The sequence below is a fragment of the Leptonychotes weddellii genome, chromosome 1 (assembly GCF_054177405.1).
Source record: "Leptonychotes weddellii isolate Sample4059 chromosome 1, ASM5417740v2, whole genome shotgun sequence".
Taxonomy (NCBI): domain Eukaryota; kingdom Metazoa; phylum Chordata; class Mammalia; order Carnivora; family Phocidae; genus Leptonychotes; species Leptonychotes weddellii.
This window is the reverse complement of record NC_138369.1, coordinates 130,968,898-130,985,508: the sequence shown is the minus strand read 5'-3', so window position 1 is coordinate 130,985,508 and position 16,611 is coordinate 130,968,898. Positions and strand designations below refer to the sequence as shown.

Below are 16,611 nucleotides of genomic sequence, written 5' to 3'. Positions count from 1 at the left end.
TCTTTGTCCCCTTCCCGTTTTTTCTTCACAGTACTTACCGCTCATGTTCCTTTGTTTCCCCCTTTAATGTAAGCTCGAGGGCAGAGAAGGTCGTATTTATTGTTGTATTTTCAGAGCCCAGAATAGTACCTGGTAAATATTAGAGCTTTCATCTCATTTATTCATTGAACGAAAGAATCTTTAGCTGAACAGATTGCCCCACAATGTGAGGAGTAAATACTTGGTAAGTTGTGACTAGGCCGCATGTCCTTTTATCTAACTGGGCATTGCAGTTCTGTCCTTTGCATGTGGTTGAGGCAGCCTTAATAAATTTTAAGGCACTTGACATAAATGCCATTAGTGAAAAGAAAAGATTTTCACAAGATTTACTCAGCTCCAAGGGGGAATAAAGGAAGAATGTGTACAAAGTACTTCTTGGGCTTCTTTAGCCCTTAGGATCTCCACACTTGGTCATAGAACCAGATTCTTTCATCTTCAGTGGTATTTACAAATACCAAATCCATTGTGACGTCTGCACATTACCTCCACAAATCCAAGACAGGACAGAACAGTGACAAAATGCTTTAGGACAATTCTCTCCCATTCTACACCCAGTATCTATCAAGGAGACACTGAGTTCCGCCTGTCAGAGGCTGGGGGATACTCCGCTAATGAGCTTTTCACACTCTGGGACATCTGAAAAGGCTTTGTGCGGGGGCTGGGATTTGGAGGCAGACTGACCCTTCTGAGACTGAAGAGGCAGTTACACTGACTTCTTGTGTGAAGATCTAAAGAGGACCACTGAGAATGGGCATGCTTTCTCTCCTTTTTATCCCACTCTCCATTATCAGTACTGTTATCAAGACTTAACTTGGAACTTGACCAAGAACTTTTTCATTTGAGACATTGCTCAGTGTGACTCAAACTGACCAAATTGGAAACTTTGGAGTCATCTTTGATTTTTCTCTTTCATTTTCTATTGTCACCAAGCCTACTGAAAGTTTTTCAATTCGTCTCTCCTTTTTCACCTTTATTGCCAAAGGCTTGTCAATTTGTCTGGACTACTGCCACAGCTTTCTAGGTGGCTTCCAGCCTCCCCCCACCTCTACTTTTTATGTACGATCATTCTATGCAATTCTGAGAGCAGCCAGTTTTATCTGGTGGTCCTCAGTTAAAAACAAACGAACAAAAAACCCACCACCACCAAATATACCCAAACACCCAAGACTTTATGGTTAATGGTTATTCCTCGGAGCTCAAGACATTCTGATCTGACTCTAACTCTTCTAATTGTGCTATCATCATTTGCTGTTACCTTTATCATATACAGTTGACCCTTGAACACAGGTTTGAACTGTACAGGTCACTTTATACATGGATTTTTTTTCCCAATAAATACAGCACTGTGAATGTATTTTTCTCTTCCTTGTGATTTTCTTTGCATTTTTTTCCCAGCTTATTCTAAGAATACAGTATATTAATACATATAACATACAAAACATGTTAATCAACTGTTTATGTTATTGGTAAGGCTTCTGGCTAACAGTAGGCTATTAGTAGTTAAGTTTTTGAGGAGTCAAAAGTTATATGCCGATTTTTGACTGCATAGGGGGTGTTGGTGCCCTAAGCCTTGTGTTGTTCAAGAGTCAATGGTAGTAATCTTGATCCCTCTATGTTAGTCAGGTTGGTGTACCTATCATCCTCTTAATATACTATTCAACCCCCACGTTTTGATGATACTTTCTTTATGGGGCAAACATTATGAGGATATTCACAGGATTATTCAAATCCTACACATTCTTAAACATCAATATGAAGTTTCTTCTCTTCTAGGTCTTCCTGTACCATTTGCTGCTTCCTTTTAGTTTAAACTTCTATGAAGCTGTCTATCCCATCTTTTTTGCTAGAATCATATTCCATCTTGAAATTTAATCAAATAATTTCATGTTTCTATGCCATCTTTGTCTTATATTAAATAAATAGTAAGCTCCTGGTAAGGTTTCTCAAGGATTTTCCAGTCTCATTTGTTTTTCAATCACATTGTTAACCCTTAATTAAGTGAATCAACCCATAAGCATTTAATAATTTTCTCTGCATGAAAGAATGCTTATCCTATTTTAAGGGCAAAATACAACGCTCTTCTTGTATTATCATATAATAATCTTAAGAATTTCTGCATATGAATAACAACTGAATATTTGGGAGTAGACAGATGACACAGTTTTCATCCTTGCTGTATTTTATATTTCTGAACTGTACTTTGTAACTTATGTTGTTGAAGAGTTGTGGCCTGTTATCTCCAAATACACCAATGAATTAATTCATGAATACTGGAAGAAACATTAAAAATATTAATGGACAGTTCTATGAAAAAAACCTACTAAAAATTCATTTAGTATTTTTAGACTTAAGAAATCCCTACCTATAAAATCTGGACATGTCAAAGAGATCATGTCAGGGTCCTTCAGAAGTTGTAGCACCAATACTTAGAAACCAGTAGGAGGAGGTCCTGGTGCGGGCAGAACATTTTAATGCTCAGGCCTGCCCAAGCACTGTGCATAAAGACACCGGCCGGTGACCAGGAGGTGTCGGTGGCAGCACAACACTCAGGCTTCTAATAGCGCGAATGTGCTTACACGGACAGAGGTGACACTGAGCAGTTAAGAAGTGCTAGTACAGAGAAGCAGAGACTAACTTTGCTCCTATTACTTATAAAATAGAGAACGTCCTCAGCTCAAGGGCCGAAAAGGAATTAGTGCGGAAAGGCAGAATTATAACCAGTGCAAGATTTACAAACTCCTTTATGTTCAAATATAATCAGGACAATAATGCATTTATTATTCATACACTTATCATACATAATTGGTATAAAACATCATTTCTCTAAAGAAATTTAAAATACACATTCAGTGCAGCCAAGGTCTATTCTTAGAAGCAGCACTCAGTCCCTTATTCTTCTGAGTTCATTTCTCCAGAAGACCCATCTTTAAGGACTTCTGGAGCCTGACAATATTAGCGTCCAGCGCTGCAAGGCCGTTCCGGAAGTCTTGCTCGTCACGAGAAGTGAACGTTGAAAAAGAAGAGATGCTCCAGTCCGACGTCACGTCAGAATTTAAAAAGCTACCGTCGGAGACCGCGCTCCTCCTCCCTCGAATGCCGCTGCCCTGACGGGTGGCGGGGCCAGAGCCCGCAGCCGGCTCCAGCAGCTCCTCAGCCGCAGCAGGGATCTTACTGATGGCTTCCTTTATCTTCTTGAGGAGCTGCTTGTCTTCCCTATCAGCTGGTCTGGGAAGTTTCTCAGGTGCATCTTCGGCTTCCTTTTTGGAAGAGGAACAAACTCCAGGTTCACACGACTTATTTGCCTTTTCAGAGACAAGTCCGCTGTTGCCGACCAGCTGTGGCAAAGCCACAGTGATCTGTGGCTGGGGGGATAATCTCTTAGATAGTGGTGACGTCTTTTTAGAAGTGCTTCTAGCAAATGGAATGTAAATTGTGTTATCCAAATTACACTCACTGTCTATTAGAGTTGTAATTTCGCTCTCCTCAACAGAAACCTGTTTTGAAAGCGTAGAAATCATCCCAGGGCCTGATGCTTCCTCTGTGCTTCTTGTGTGACTATGTTGAGGGCCTCTGGAGGGCAGGACATTTTTATAAGGTCTATCTGGCTCCATGCTCTCCTCATTGTTAACTGCAGAAAGTGTCTCAGAATGTGTAAAAGTGTGATCTGTTTCTAACTTATTTAGATAGCTCATTATGGAAGTATGAGCAGGGATTGGGTCATGTTGAGGTTGTTTTTCATAAATGTTCAGAAGTGATTTGGTAAGATTATTCCCAGACTTGCAGCGAGCACTGTCCATACTAAGATCTGAGAGAAGCCTTGCCATACTGCTCTGTAAAGTTCTGTTAAGAAGAATTTAGTACACTAATTATTCTTTTTTACCTGTTTCTTTCATTTGTTTATTTATACCTCATCTTCAAAAGAAAGGATCTGAGGCAAGCACCTGGTTCATAACATGGAAAAAAGCAACTAAAAGCACAAAATCACAGAATGCGTCTGGAACGAGTAAATTACAATAACAAATGATTAAAAGATCTTGGTCTATATCAAATCTAATATAATGATATTTAAAAATACAGGCTTAGGAATTTTTTTCACTTAAGGTATGAAATGCTTTATTCTTGAGCAACATTGCAAAATGGTGTGGATGAATGAAGTTATTTCTCTCCATTCAAAATATATATGCAAAGGGCACTGGAACAATACTGGGAAAAAAGGATAGTTGGAGATAATTATCTGGGATAATTAGGTATAAGCAACAGCTAGGTGCCAGAAGTGTGTTATAAGAAAAACCACTTGGGGTTTAAAGTCAGACAGAAATGGAATCAAATCCTATCACTAGCTGTGATCTTGGGCAAGTCATTCAACCTTTCTGAATCTCAAGTTCCTTCATTGCAAAATGAAGACATCTACTGTGGAATTACAATGAACATTAAATAAGATAAAATAATAAAATATGAGGGTGAAGTGCTTAGCACTGCTTCAGGTTATATGGGTGTTCATTTGATGGCAGCTTTTATTAGTAGTCCTATTAAAGCCATTTTAGACCAAGCTTTTGGTCTTTTTGAATTGAATCATATATAGGTAATTACATATAAATAAGAAAAGAAATACATCAATTTTTAAAAAGATGCAGAGGACATCAACAGGTAATTTTAAAAGATTACAACTAGCCTACTTTTTAAAAGTTCAACTTCTAAATGGAGAAGTTCAAATTTTTTAAATGTGATTTTTTTTTTTTTTTTTTTTGCCTATCAAATTAACATGGTAAAATAAGACTGATACCCACTGTTAGAGAAGCTTGAAGAGGCAGGTACTACTAGTGGGAGTGTGCACTGGTATAACCCTTCCAGAGCACAAACTGGCAATACGTCAGAAGTCTTAAATATTTGTACATCCCACATTTTTGGACCCGCTAATTTGCACTCTAGGAATTTATCCTACATATATACATCAAGAGGCTGTACCCAAAGATATACTTACAAAGATAAAATTTATAATAGAAAATAGATGGATTGAGTATCTTTATCTTCAAATACAGTAGAATGATTGAATTATGCTATAATCGCACCATAGCCATTTATAGTTGTGTTGTAAGGAATATTTATTGATGGAGAAATGTTCATTATATAAGGTTAAACTTAAAAGAGCAGTCCATAAGTAACATGGATACAATACTATTTTTGTAAAAATAGTCACACACATCCAAACAAAATACTAAAAGGAAATCTCTATACTAAACAGCAGTGATTATATCTCTGGATATAGAATGAGTGTTTTTTTTCCCTACAAAAGGAAAAACAAATTTTTTCCAACCTGGCTTACCCTGTCATCTTTTTATTTTTTACGATTTTACTTACTGCGAGGGAGAGAATGGAGAGCGAGCGAGCACATGAGAGGGGGGAGGGTCAGAGGGAGAAGCAGACTCCCCACTAAGCAGGGAGCCCGATGTGGGACTCGATCCCAGGACTCCAGGATCATGACCTGAGCCGAAGGCAGTTGCTTAACCAACTGAGCCACCCAGGCACCCTTACGCTGTCATTTTAAACACATTCTGAGTTCTGATTGCTCTTCAAATGGCAATGGCTCCTACCACTTTTTCCCATACCTCTCTCAAGAAGCTAATGAACTATTACTAAAAGACAAAAAATGTTATATGAACATATCTTTTAAAAATGCTGTAATGAATAATCACCCACTAATTAATTCGATCAGACTACATACTAAAATTTTCATTTTGTTTTTAGAAAAGGAATACTTATGTTGAGGTTTCTTTCCAGACTTAAATAAAAATGTTATCTTTGCTGTGAACAAAATCAGTGATGAAGAAAGAAGGGACATGACATTAATAAGTTTAATCTCTGGAAATTAATGGTAATCACTAAGCTTCTGATTTAAACAAGAAATGTGACTGACCATTGTCTCTGAAACTAAAAGAAAAATCTCTGTAAGAAATGACAGTATGTCAAAATTTTAAAGGAAGCAATACAAACACCTGAATAGCTACAAAGTAGATATATTTCTGTTTCTATATGTGGGATACACCTAAACACACTGATTTTTAATGCTTAGAAAACTGACACATCTTTATAATAGACATTCAAGGTTCTTTCTCAGCTACTTATAAAAATATACTAATTTAAATAAGTATCAGCACTCTTAAGAGTGTTCTTAGAAGCTATGAGACTATTTACCACTTGTTCACTGAAAATATGTTAATTTTCCCTCACATTTTAATGGTTTTATAACATGTGTTGTAGTAAAATTTTGAAAAAGTGATAGGATGTATTTCAAAATTATTGAAGGCTGGAGAACGGAAAGATGGTTTAGGGTATTTGTTTAGAACTGGTTTAGGGTATTTGTTTAGAACTCATACGTGTACCTTCTAGTCCCATTATCCCTCTCCAACAATCTGAGAAAGGCACTCAGAAATTCTGTGAAATCTTTAAGAGATTATTTACAACACATACAAAAACCATACATCTATCTTACCGAGGTGTATGACTATAGGGAAGAAGGATGGGCTAGTTGAACATGAAGCTTTAGCTGTACTGTCAGATATTGCTGCTTTACTCTCTGTCAAAAGCAAAATTAAAGTGGTCACAGTAGCCCAGCTATCGTATTGGAGATGTTCCTAATTAACTAAATCGCACAGGGTATCACCAAACATACTATCAATCACCAATGTGGGTGAATTTAGCTCAAATACGAACTTTTTATTTTGTTTTGACAAAAAAAAAATTGCCATCCGTGGGAATACTTAGATTTTGAAGTTGTTACTGAATCTTCAGAAAACGCAGGGGTAGTACTGAGCCCTGTAAGACAATGCTAAGCTTGCCCACTGTGTTTCTATAATCATTTAAAGAGGCCAGTTAATCTAATGAGTGAGTTAGTAGTCATGATGCAAGATTTATCCCCAGCATAAAAAGCAAAGGTCCTTGACAACAATGGAAAACACATGATAGGAAAATCTCGAGAGTCTTTAGAAAAGGAGAGCAAAACATTTTCACCTAATATTTTAGACACAGTCTTTTCTAAAAGCAGATAATATACAAGAAGTAATGACCTTTTTCATTTCCTATGCTTCTGTGTTAGGGTGAATGTTAAGAAAAGGCTCTAGTTGCAAGTGAATCCTTTTCATTCCTTTAAAAAAAAACACTAGATGGATAAAGAAGATGTGGTGTGTGTATGTATACATACACACACAATGGAATACTACTCAGCCATCAAAAAAATGAAATCTTGCCATTCACAACAATGTAGATAGAACTAGAGGGTATTATGCTAAGCGAAACAGGTCAATCAGAGAAAGACAATTATCATATGATCTCACTCACATGTGGAATTTAAGAAACAAAACAGAGGATCATAGGGAGTAGAAGAAAAAGTGAAACAAGACAAAATCAGAGAGGGAGACAAACCAAAAGAGACCCTTAATCATAGGAAACAAACTGAGGGTTGCTGGAGGGGAGGGGGGTGGAGGGAGGGGGTAACTGGGTGATGGACATTAAGGAAGGCATGTGATATAATGAGCGCTGGGTGTTATATAAAACTGATGAATCACTGACCTCTACCTCGGAAACTAATAATACATTATATGTTAATTAATGAATTTAAATAAAAAATTTTTTAAAAAGGAAAAAAAAAAAAGCCATTAAAAAAAAACACGAGAAAAGTCAGACTGTGTTATTTTGAAAGAATGAGCAGGTACAAAGGTATCTTCTACACAGGTAGAAGAATCTCTCCAAAAACATGTCTTCTTCTGTCAGAGAGCAGCTGTGCTTTCCAAACCAGAAAGGAAGGCTCAAGAGGAAATTTAAAATCTTGGCTCAGGTACCAGCCTGGGCACAACGAGCTCTGAAAGTCAGGCAAGTCCCTTCATTTCCGCGTGCTTCCATTTATGCTAATTTCTATAATAATTATACTATTACTTACTATGAAAATTGCCCTTACATTTTTATTAATTTTCTTCACAAATGCACCACACATGTTAAAAGAGTATTTAGTTGAGTTCATTCTTAAAAAAGGATGTGTCTTCCTATATCCATCATCAAGGTGCCAGAATAAGCTTTTAACTCGATGACATGGATATTCAGCAACTAATATGATTATATATTTTTGTATTTCACACGTGTATATTTGGGACATGATATACAATAAATGTTTGTTGAATACATGAATAGGCAAATGAATCCATCCATTCATCCCTCCGTCTCTCAGATTAAAAAAAAAAAAATACTAAGGTTCACTTAGACTAAATTAGGCATGGAGTTGTTACCAGGAATAAACTATTTTAGCTAAGGATATGTCATGTGCAAGAGTGAGAGAAAACCTGCCTAGGGATTAAGAGACGTGAGTTCCAGTCCCAGCTCTGTTATTAACTTTCTCTTAATATTTAACTTACATGGTCCTAGTCTCCCCATCTATGAAAATGCAGATATTAAAATCTTTCCATCATAGATGGGGACAAACAAAATAATAGATATGGGATGGAGAAGAGTTTGAGAAAAAAATCAAAGTACATTATAAATAAAAGATAACATCAGCTTCTGATTTCATGCTCATAAAGGAGCTAGATTTAGTAGTATGAAGTAAAGCCTGTGAAATGAAAAGCAAATTCTCAGGCAACTAGATCCTCTGCTGCATTTTCTCCTAGAGGCAGAGCACCATGCCCCTTACACACTTTCTCAAATGACACTCATCTTTAATTTCTCTCCAAGTCACCAGTGAACATGACTCTCCTTTTACTTCTGCTATATTCTCCTCAGGGCCTATACTGAGGAGATGCTCAGGGACACCTACGCAACTGCTCATGGAATCTGACCATGCTGACTTGCTGTCCTAGTTTTCTTTTCCAAATGGACTATACACCATATGTACTTTTTAAAAAAAAGTTTATTGAGATGTAATTTATATACTATAAAATTCACCCTTTTAAAGTGTATAACTGAGTTGTTTTTAGTATATTCATAGAGTTATATAATTGTTACCTCCATCCAATTTCAGAACATTTTCATCACCCCAAAAGGAAACTCTGTACCCACTAGAACTCACTCCCCACTTCTTCCCCTCTTTTCCCAGCCCTTGGCAACCACTAATCTATTTTTTGTTTCCATGGGTTTGCCTATTCTGAGCATTTCATATTAAGTGGAATCACAGAATGTGATCTTTTGTGACTGGCTTCTTTTATCATAAATACCTGATAATAACAGAGTTTTCATCCCAAAATTACTCCTCCAAAAAGAGGAGATGTTTTTCTTTGGCAATTTTATAAAGGCTTTCATAAGGAGGGACATTCTCTCACTTTACTTTGAACAAGAGTGGTATAAGCCAACATTTTAGAAACTCTGACTAGAGCCTAATTAATTATAACACTACATAGATATACAAGTGTCTTTTGCTTGTCCCCACTGTTCAATAAAAGTTTGAATGAAATGTGAATGTGAAAAAAGCAATATTTCTATATTAACATAGCTATAATCATTTCAAATATGTTTACAAAACTAAATAAATTATCCTGTATATACATATATATATATCACTATTTCATCTATTTCCCTAGAAGTTCATAATTCAAAACAGATCTTCTCATTTGAAATATAAAGGAGATTATTTTATATTCAAAATTGTTTTATATTTGGAACTGTGAACTTCCAGGATCATTCAAATGCATGGTCAGATCTGCTGATATTCATCAAAATTACTGACTTCTCTAGGATTTAAATAAGTAGTTGGAAATCCAATTCTTAACAAATGTCTCAAGAGAAAACTGTGGCGCAGTCCGTTAAGTGGCTGCCTTCGGCTTGGGTCATGATCCTGGGGTCTTGGGATCAAGCCCCACATCCAGCTCCCTGCTCAGCGGAGAGCCTGTTTCTCCCACTCCATCTGCCTGCCACTCTGCCTACTTGTGCTCTCTCTCTCTGTCAAATAAATAAAATCTTAAAAAAAAAAAAAAAGAGAAAACTGAACTTTGAAAGTACGTATCATATAAAAATTGAGTGGGGTGATTGTATTTATTTGAGAAAAGACATGTTAGGGAAGCAAGGGCTTTTAGGGGTTGCTGCCAATTCCTTCACTTTTGTGATGAAATGATTGAGGCTCAAAGAAGCTAAATGACTTTCCTGAGATCATCTGGCATGAGGGCTTCTGTGCTCAGTGCTTCATGTGAATGATTTCTTAGTGTTCCCATCAACCCTAATCATGCCCCACTTTACAGCTGAGGTTTAGAGAGGGTAAATAACTTGCTTAAAGTCACACAGCTAGTACAATGGTAGAGCTGGGATTCCACTCATGTCTCTCTGGCTTCAGAGCCAGAGGGCTCTCCACCATTTGCTAAGTTACTCTTCAGCTTACTTATAAAAAGCTGAAGCTCCTTACAAGAGCCCTTTTCCTGGAATCACATGGTTTAAAAAAGCACTGAGCCAGGTTTGGCATTCCTAAACCCAGCTGGAGCAGAAGAAAACATCATTAGAAATTATTGACAAAATAAGAGAAAAGGGGGAAAGAGAGCAGACCTACAATGATTTTTGAAGTCTATAAATAATCTGACAAGAGGCAAGTTAGTCAAATGAAGTCAACATTACCTGGTTAATTCTCTCAGTCGAGTCACCTCAGCGTCACGCTGACGTAATGTTATTCCCAATATTTGATTTTCCTTTTCAGCAGCTTCTAACTTAAACCGGGAGCTTTTCACATTGACCAAGGCTTCCTCCAATTCTGAAACCACAAAAAAGTTTCAGTTACCTCAATCTTTGAAAAAATGTAACCATAACTACAATTCAAATACATACCAATTTTTATTCTTGTTGTCTCAATGTCAAATTGTTGTTTATTTTCAAGTAAAGTTTGATCTTTCTCTTTAAATATACCAGCAAATTTTTTGTTTTCATCTTTCTGATTTTCAATCACTTTTAAAAGTTCTTCATTTTTACTCTGCAGTAATTCCTGGCTCTTCAGTGACTCTTGTAATTGGTTTTGCAGGGACTTGTTCAATGACTGAAGGGAAAACACTGCAAGACAAAACAGATCAAATAATTGTTGCCCGAAGTTAAAAAGCACAAACCTGGAAAAGATCTGTTTTTAAAAAAGAAAAGATCTGGAATTTATTGATTTTGCTCAACAATTATATGCTTGAGTAGTTCTATATAAATACTAAATATATTTTTAAAATTTGACGCAGAAGTCATACCTTTCTTCTCCAATTGATATCTGGGGCATTGAAAAATTTTTTTTTACCTTCATTAATGAAATAATAATACATGCACAAAGTAAAAAAAATTCAAACACGATGAAATACCAATGATACCAAATGATTCTCAATGAAGAATCTTCCTCCCCACCCTACCTCTGCTCTCCTCCTAAAGGCAATCACTATTAACTTTGGTGTCTTTCTGGAAAAATACCTGTGCATATAACATATATATTTAAAAAGAGATGACTCATACTGTACGCATAGTTTCTAACCATGCCTTTTTTCCCCCCATAAGATCGGTATGTATCGGCACAGAGATCTATCATTCTCTTTAGTGGCTATAAAAGTCTACGGCACCATCCACTTAACAAATGCAGCCTTGAGTGAAGACTTACTATGTGTGAGGCATTGTGTTAGAATCTGGACGTACAGTGATGATTAGCAGACATGGTCCCTGCTCTCAAAGAGCTGATAACAAACAAGTAATTACAGATAGTGATAAATGCTCTCAAGGGAACATTAAGGTAAATGAGCAGAGACTAAAAAGAGATTAGCTATTTAGAATGGCAACCACCAATCTCCCCATTTCCCATCTTGGCCTCCTTTCCCACCCATCCCCACCCCCACTGTTTATTCATAGGGGAATCAGAGTGACCTTCTCCAGAAGTACTCTGGTGAAGATGAGCATTTTTATGAAGTGTGTGTTCTGTTGGGTGGTCATATTTTTCTTATTGCTTTGTAAGAGCTATTTATATATTTAAAAAATTAAGCCTTTGTCATATCATGTATTATGAAAACATTTTCCCCATTTTGTTGATGTGTTTTAAATGTGTTTATAATTTTGCTGCGCAGAAAGTGAAAAAAAATTCTGAGGACAAATTTTATCATCTTTTCCTTTGTGGCATCGGAGTTTTGTCAGGCTTAGGAAAAGATCCCAAGAATACAAAAACAAACAAAGAAACAAACAGTTCTCATCTTTTCCTCTGGTATAGGTTTTTTTCCTTTTTTTCTATTATTTTAAATGCCATGATCCATAAGCACAATTTGGCAATATCTGTCAAAATTACAACTGTATATCTCCTTTAACTCAATAATTCTATAGCTATAATCTACAAAATGCTCACACATGTGCACAAAGACATACGTATAAGACTTTTACTGCAGCCCTGTTTGCACTGGGAAGATACCTAGATAACGATCATCAGAGAACTTCAAATACATTAGGATGGAACCACATAAGCAGAATATCTGTACAGTTCTTAAACAGAAAGAAAAATACCCCCTAGATTTTACTGGGGGGAGGGAGCTAAGAGGGTGGCGTAGTAGGAGGACCCTAGGCTTGCCTCGTCCCTTGACACAGTTAGATAACTATCAAATCATTCCGAACAGCCAAGAAATTGATCTGAGGACTGACAGAACAAACTGCACACCTAGAGGGAGAGAAGAGGCCACATGGAGGAAGAGAGGAAGTGCAGGGCTGTGGTTTGGGGGAGAAGAGGGTTGCAGGTACTGCAGAGGGGAGGGAGCCCTGGTCACAGAGAAAGCGAAGGGAGACTGGGGCACACAGGGATACCTAAAAGGAGAACACTTCCCCAAAGCCACTGCCTGGGAAAACAAGAGGGGCTGATTTTCCTGAGTGTTTGCAACCAGCAGGGCTCAAAGACTGGAGTTTTAAAGGTCCCTGGGCTTGGCTGGGATAGAGCTCTGAGGGCACTGCCCTGCTCCTGGAGAGAAGGCAGGCAAGCAACCCCAGGGCAGACAGCACGATGTGAGGATCACCTAAGGGGCCCAGGGAAAGACTGTTCCTACTTCCAGGAGCACATCTGTGAGAGGTGGTATTGCCTCTCCACAGACAAAAGAGCTAGCAGGTGCCATTTCCCTCTCCCACCCCTCACCAAAGGTGCAGTGACACCTGCTGAGGGCAGCTAACCAGGACACTGGCTGTTTAACTGGCTTGCTCCAAACCCCACGCCCCCGTCCTCTGGCATAACTGCCCTTCTGTCCCAGTGCAGCAAGACCCTCCCCTGGAAGACCAGCGCAAGTCTCTACCATACCAGGTCCACAGAGTTTGGAGTTTTAAAAGTCAGCAGGCTTGGCTGGGATGGAGCCCAAAGTGCACTGTGCTGCTCCAGGCAGGCAAGCAACCCAGAGATGGACAGTGTAAAAACAGCAATCTGAAAAATGCACAGGACACGCAAGGGGAAATTATTCACTCTTCTGAGAGGGCCTCCCTGAGAGCAGCAAGCATTGACTCCCCTCTCTGGGAACAAAGGGGCTGGCTGGCACCATTTCCCTCCCCCACCCCCCACCCTCACCATAAACCAATTTGGTAAGCAGCACAGCACCAACACTGGCTGCCTACCTGCTCACACCAAGTCCCGCCCTGCGGTCTACTGGTACTGCTTTTCTTGGACAAGTCTGTTTAAGGACCCAGGGCAGCAGGCCCCTTCCCAGAAGACCAGCACAAACCCCTGCACGCACCACGTCTACCGACCATAGAGTTCCGCAAGGCTTCAGCTCTAGTGGAAATAGCATCAAGTCTCATTTAACAAGCAGGCCAGAGATACCTAATTAAAACTCGCCACACTCTGGCCAAGGTTCAAACACTGCCCACGGCAGGTAAGGAGAACCTCTGCAGACGACTGACCTGAGGGACAGAGCAGCCAAACACAGCAGCTGAGTGCACGCAGCACACAGCAGAGATGCTCCCTGAAGCACCAGGCCCTGGACTGGACACTGTATGACCTCTTCTTCATGAAGTCATTATTCTCAGGAGCAGGAACTATCACAGGCTTTCCTAACACACAGTAGAAGACAGAGACCTAGACAAAATGCCAAGATGGAGGAATTCATCCCAAAAGAGCAAGAAAAGGTCATGGCCAGAGATCTCATCAAAACAAATAAAAAGAAAAAAAGGAACACATATAAGTAATATGCCTGAATGAAAATTTAAAACAACAATCATAAGGATACTTGCTGGACTTGAGAAAAGCATGTAAGACTTCAGAGAGGCCCTTACCACAGAGATAAAAGAGCGAAAAAACAATCGGGCAGAAATGAAAAATGTAATATCTGAGATTTGAAACCATCTGGATGTAATGACCACAAGGATGGAAGAAGCAGAGGAACAAATAAGTGATACAGAAGATAGAGTTATGGAAAATAACGAAGCTGAACAAAACAGAGAAAGAAGAATGATGGATCACAAGAGTAGACTTAGGGAACTCAGTGACTCCGTTAAATGTAATAACATCTGTATCACAGCAGTCCCAGAAGAGAGAGAAAAGGGGGCAGATGGTTTATTTGAGGAAATAAAAGCTGAAAACTTCCCTAATCTGGGGAAGGAAACAGACATCCAGGAGGCAGAGGGAACTCCCATCAAAATCAACAAAAGCAGGCCAACACCAAGACATATTATAGTTAAATCTGCAAAATATAGTGATGAAGAAAAAAATTCTAAAAGCAGCAAGACAAAATAAGTCCCTAACTTACAAGGGCAGACCCATAAGGCTAGCTACAGATCTCGCCACAGAAACTTAGCAGGCCAAAAGGGAGTGGCATGATATATTTAATGTGCTGAATGGGAAAAATCTGCAGCCAACAATACTCTATCCAGCAAGGCTATCATTCAGAATAGGAGGAGAGATAAAGAGTTTCCCAAACAAACAAAAACTAAAGGAGTTCATGAACACTAAACCAGCCCTGCAAGAAATATTAATGGGGACTCTTTGAGTGGGAAGGAAAGACCAAAAGTGACAAAGACTAGCAAGGAACAGAGAAAATCTCTCGAAACAATGACAAAACAAGTAATAAAATGGCACTAAGCACATATCTATCAATAATTACTCTGAATGTAAATGGACTAAATGCTCTAATCAAAAGACACAGGGCATCAGAATGGATAAAAAAAAAATAAGAGACTCATTTTAGACCTAAAGACACCTGCAGATCAAAAGTGAGGGGATGGAGGGGCGCCTAGGTGGCTCAGATGGTTGAGCATCCAACTCTTGGTTTCGACTCAGGTCATGATCTCAGGGTCCTGGGATCGAGTCCCGTGTCAGGCTCCATACTCTGTGGGGAGTCTGCTTATCTCTCTCCCTCTCCCTCTGCCACTCGCCCTGCTCATGCTCTCTCTGTCTCTGTCTCTGTCTCTCAAATAAATAAATAAAATCTTCAAAAAAAAAAAAATGTCTATACTTCCCAAAGCAATCCACATATTTAATGCAATCCCTATCAAAATACCACCAGCATTTTTCAGAGCTTGAAAAAATCCCGAATTTTGTATGGAACCACAAAAGACCCTGAATAGCCAAAGCAATCTTGAAAAAGAAAAGCAACACTGGAGGCATCACAATTCCAGACTTCAAGTTATACTACAAAGCTGCAGTAATCAAGACAGTATGGTACTGGCACAAAAACAGACACATAGATCAATGGAACAGAACAGAACGCAGAAATGAACCTACAACTATATGGTCAACTAGTCTTCAACAAAGCAGGAAAGAATATGCAATGGAGAAAAGACAGGCTCTTCAACAAACGTGTTGGGAAAACTGGACAGCCACATGCAGAAGAATGAAACTAGACCGCCGTCTTACACCATACACAAAAATAAGCTCAAAGTGCATGAAAGACCTAAATGTGAGACAGAAAACCATCAAAATCCTAGAGGAGAACACAGGCAGCAACCTCTTTGACATTGGCTGTAAAAACTTTTTAGTAGATAGGTCTTCTAAGGCAAGGGAAACAAAAGCAAAATAAACTATTGGGACCTCATCAAGATAAAAAGCTTCTGCACAGCAAAGGAAATCAACAAAACTAAAAGGCAACCTTCAGAATATTTGGAGACGATATTTGCAAATGACATATCTGATAAAGGGTTAGTATCCAAAATACATAAAAAACTTACCAAACTGAACACTCCAAAAACAAATAATCCAGTTTAAAAATGGGGAGAAGACATGAATAGACATTTTTCCAATGAAGATATACAGATGCTAACAACACATGAAAAGATGCTCATCAGTCAACATCAGGGAAATCCAAATCAAAACTACAAGATACATCCTCATACCAGTCAGAATGGCTAAAATTAACAACACAGGAAACAACAGGTGCTAGTGAGGATGTGAAGAAAGGGGAACCCTCTCACACTGTTGGTGGGAATGCAAACTGGTGCAGCCATTCTGGAGAACAGTATGGAGGTTCCTCAAAAAGTTAAAAATAGGGGCACCTGGGTGGCTCAGTCATTAAGCGTCCGCCTTCGGCTCAGGTCATGATCCCAGAGTCCTGGGATCAAGCCCCACATCGGGCTCCCTGCTCAGCAGGAAGCCTGCTGCTCCCTCTCCCACTCCTCCTGCTTGTGCTCCTGCTCTTGCTATCT

The 16,611-nt window shown here is 38.8% G+C and overlaps 1 protein-coding gene across 3 annotated transcripts in view; it reads right to left on the bottom strand.

Annotated features, from left to right (window-relative positions):
• Positions 1-2,762: 2,762 nt before the first annotated feature.
• CCDC14 (coiled-coil domain containing 14) overlaps positions 2,763-16,611 on the bottom strand; it is a 41,106-nt gene continuing 27,257 nt past the window's right edge. For 2 of the 3 annotated variants that reach the window (XM_031032265.2, XM_081832598.1), the window contains 3 exons: positions 10,828-11,046; positions 10,621-10,753; positions 2,763-3,879 (listed from right to left, as the gene is read on the bottom strand). In XM_031032265.2, coding sequence (XP_030888125.2) covers positions 2,943-3,879; positions 10,621-10,753; positions 10,828-11,046 — 1,289 coding nt within the window. In that variant the 3' untranslated portion in view covers positions 2,763-2,942. The remainder of the gene's footprint in view (positions 3,880-10,620; positions 10,754-10,827; positions 11,047-16,611) is intronic. The other variant, XM_081832604.1, reaches the window with a different exon arrangement.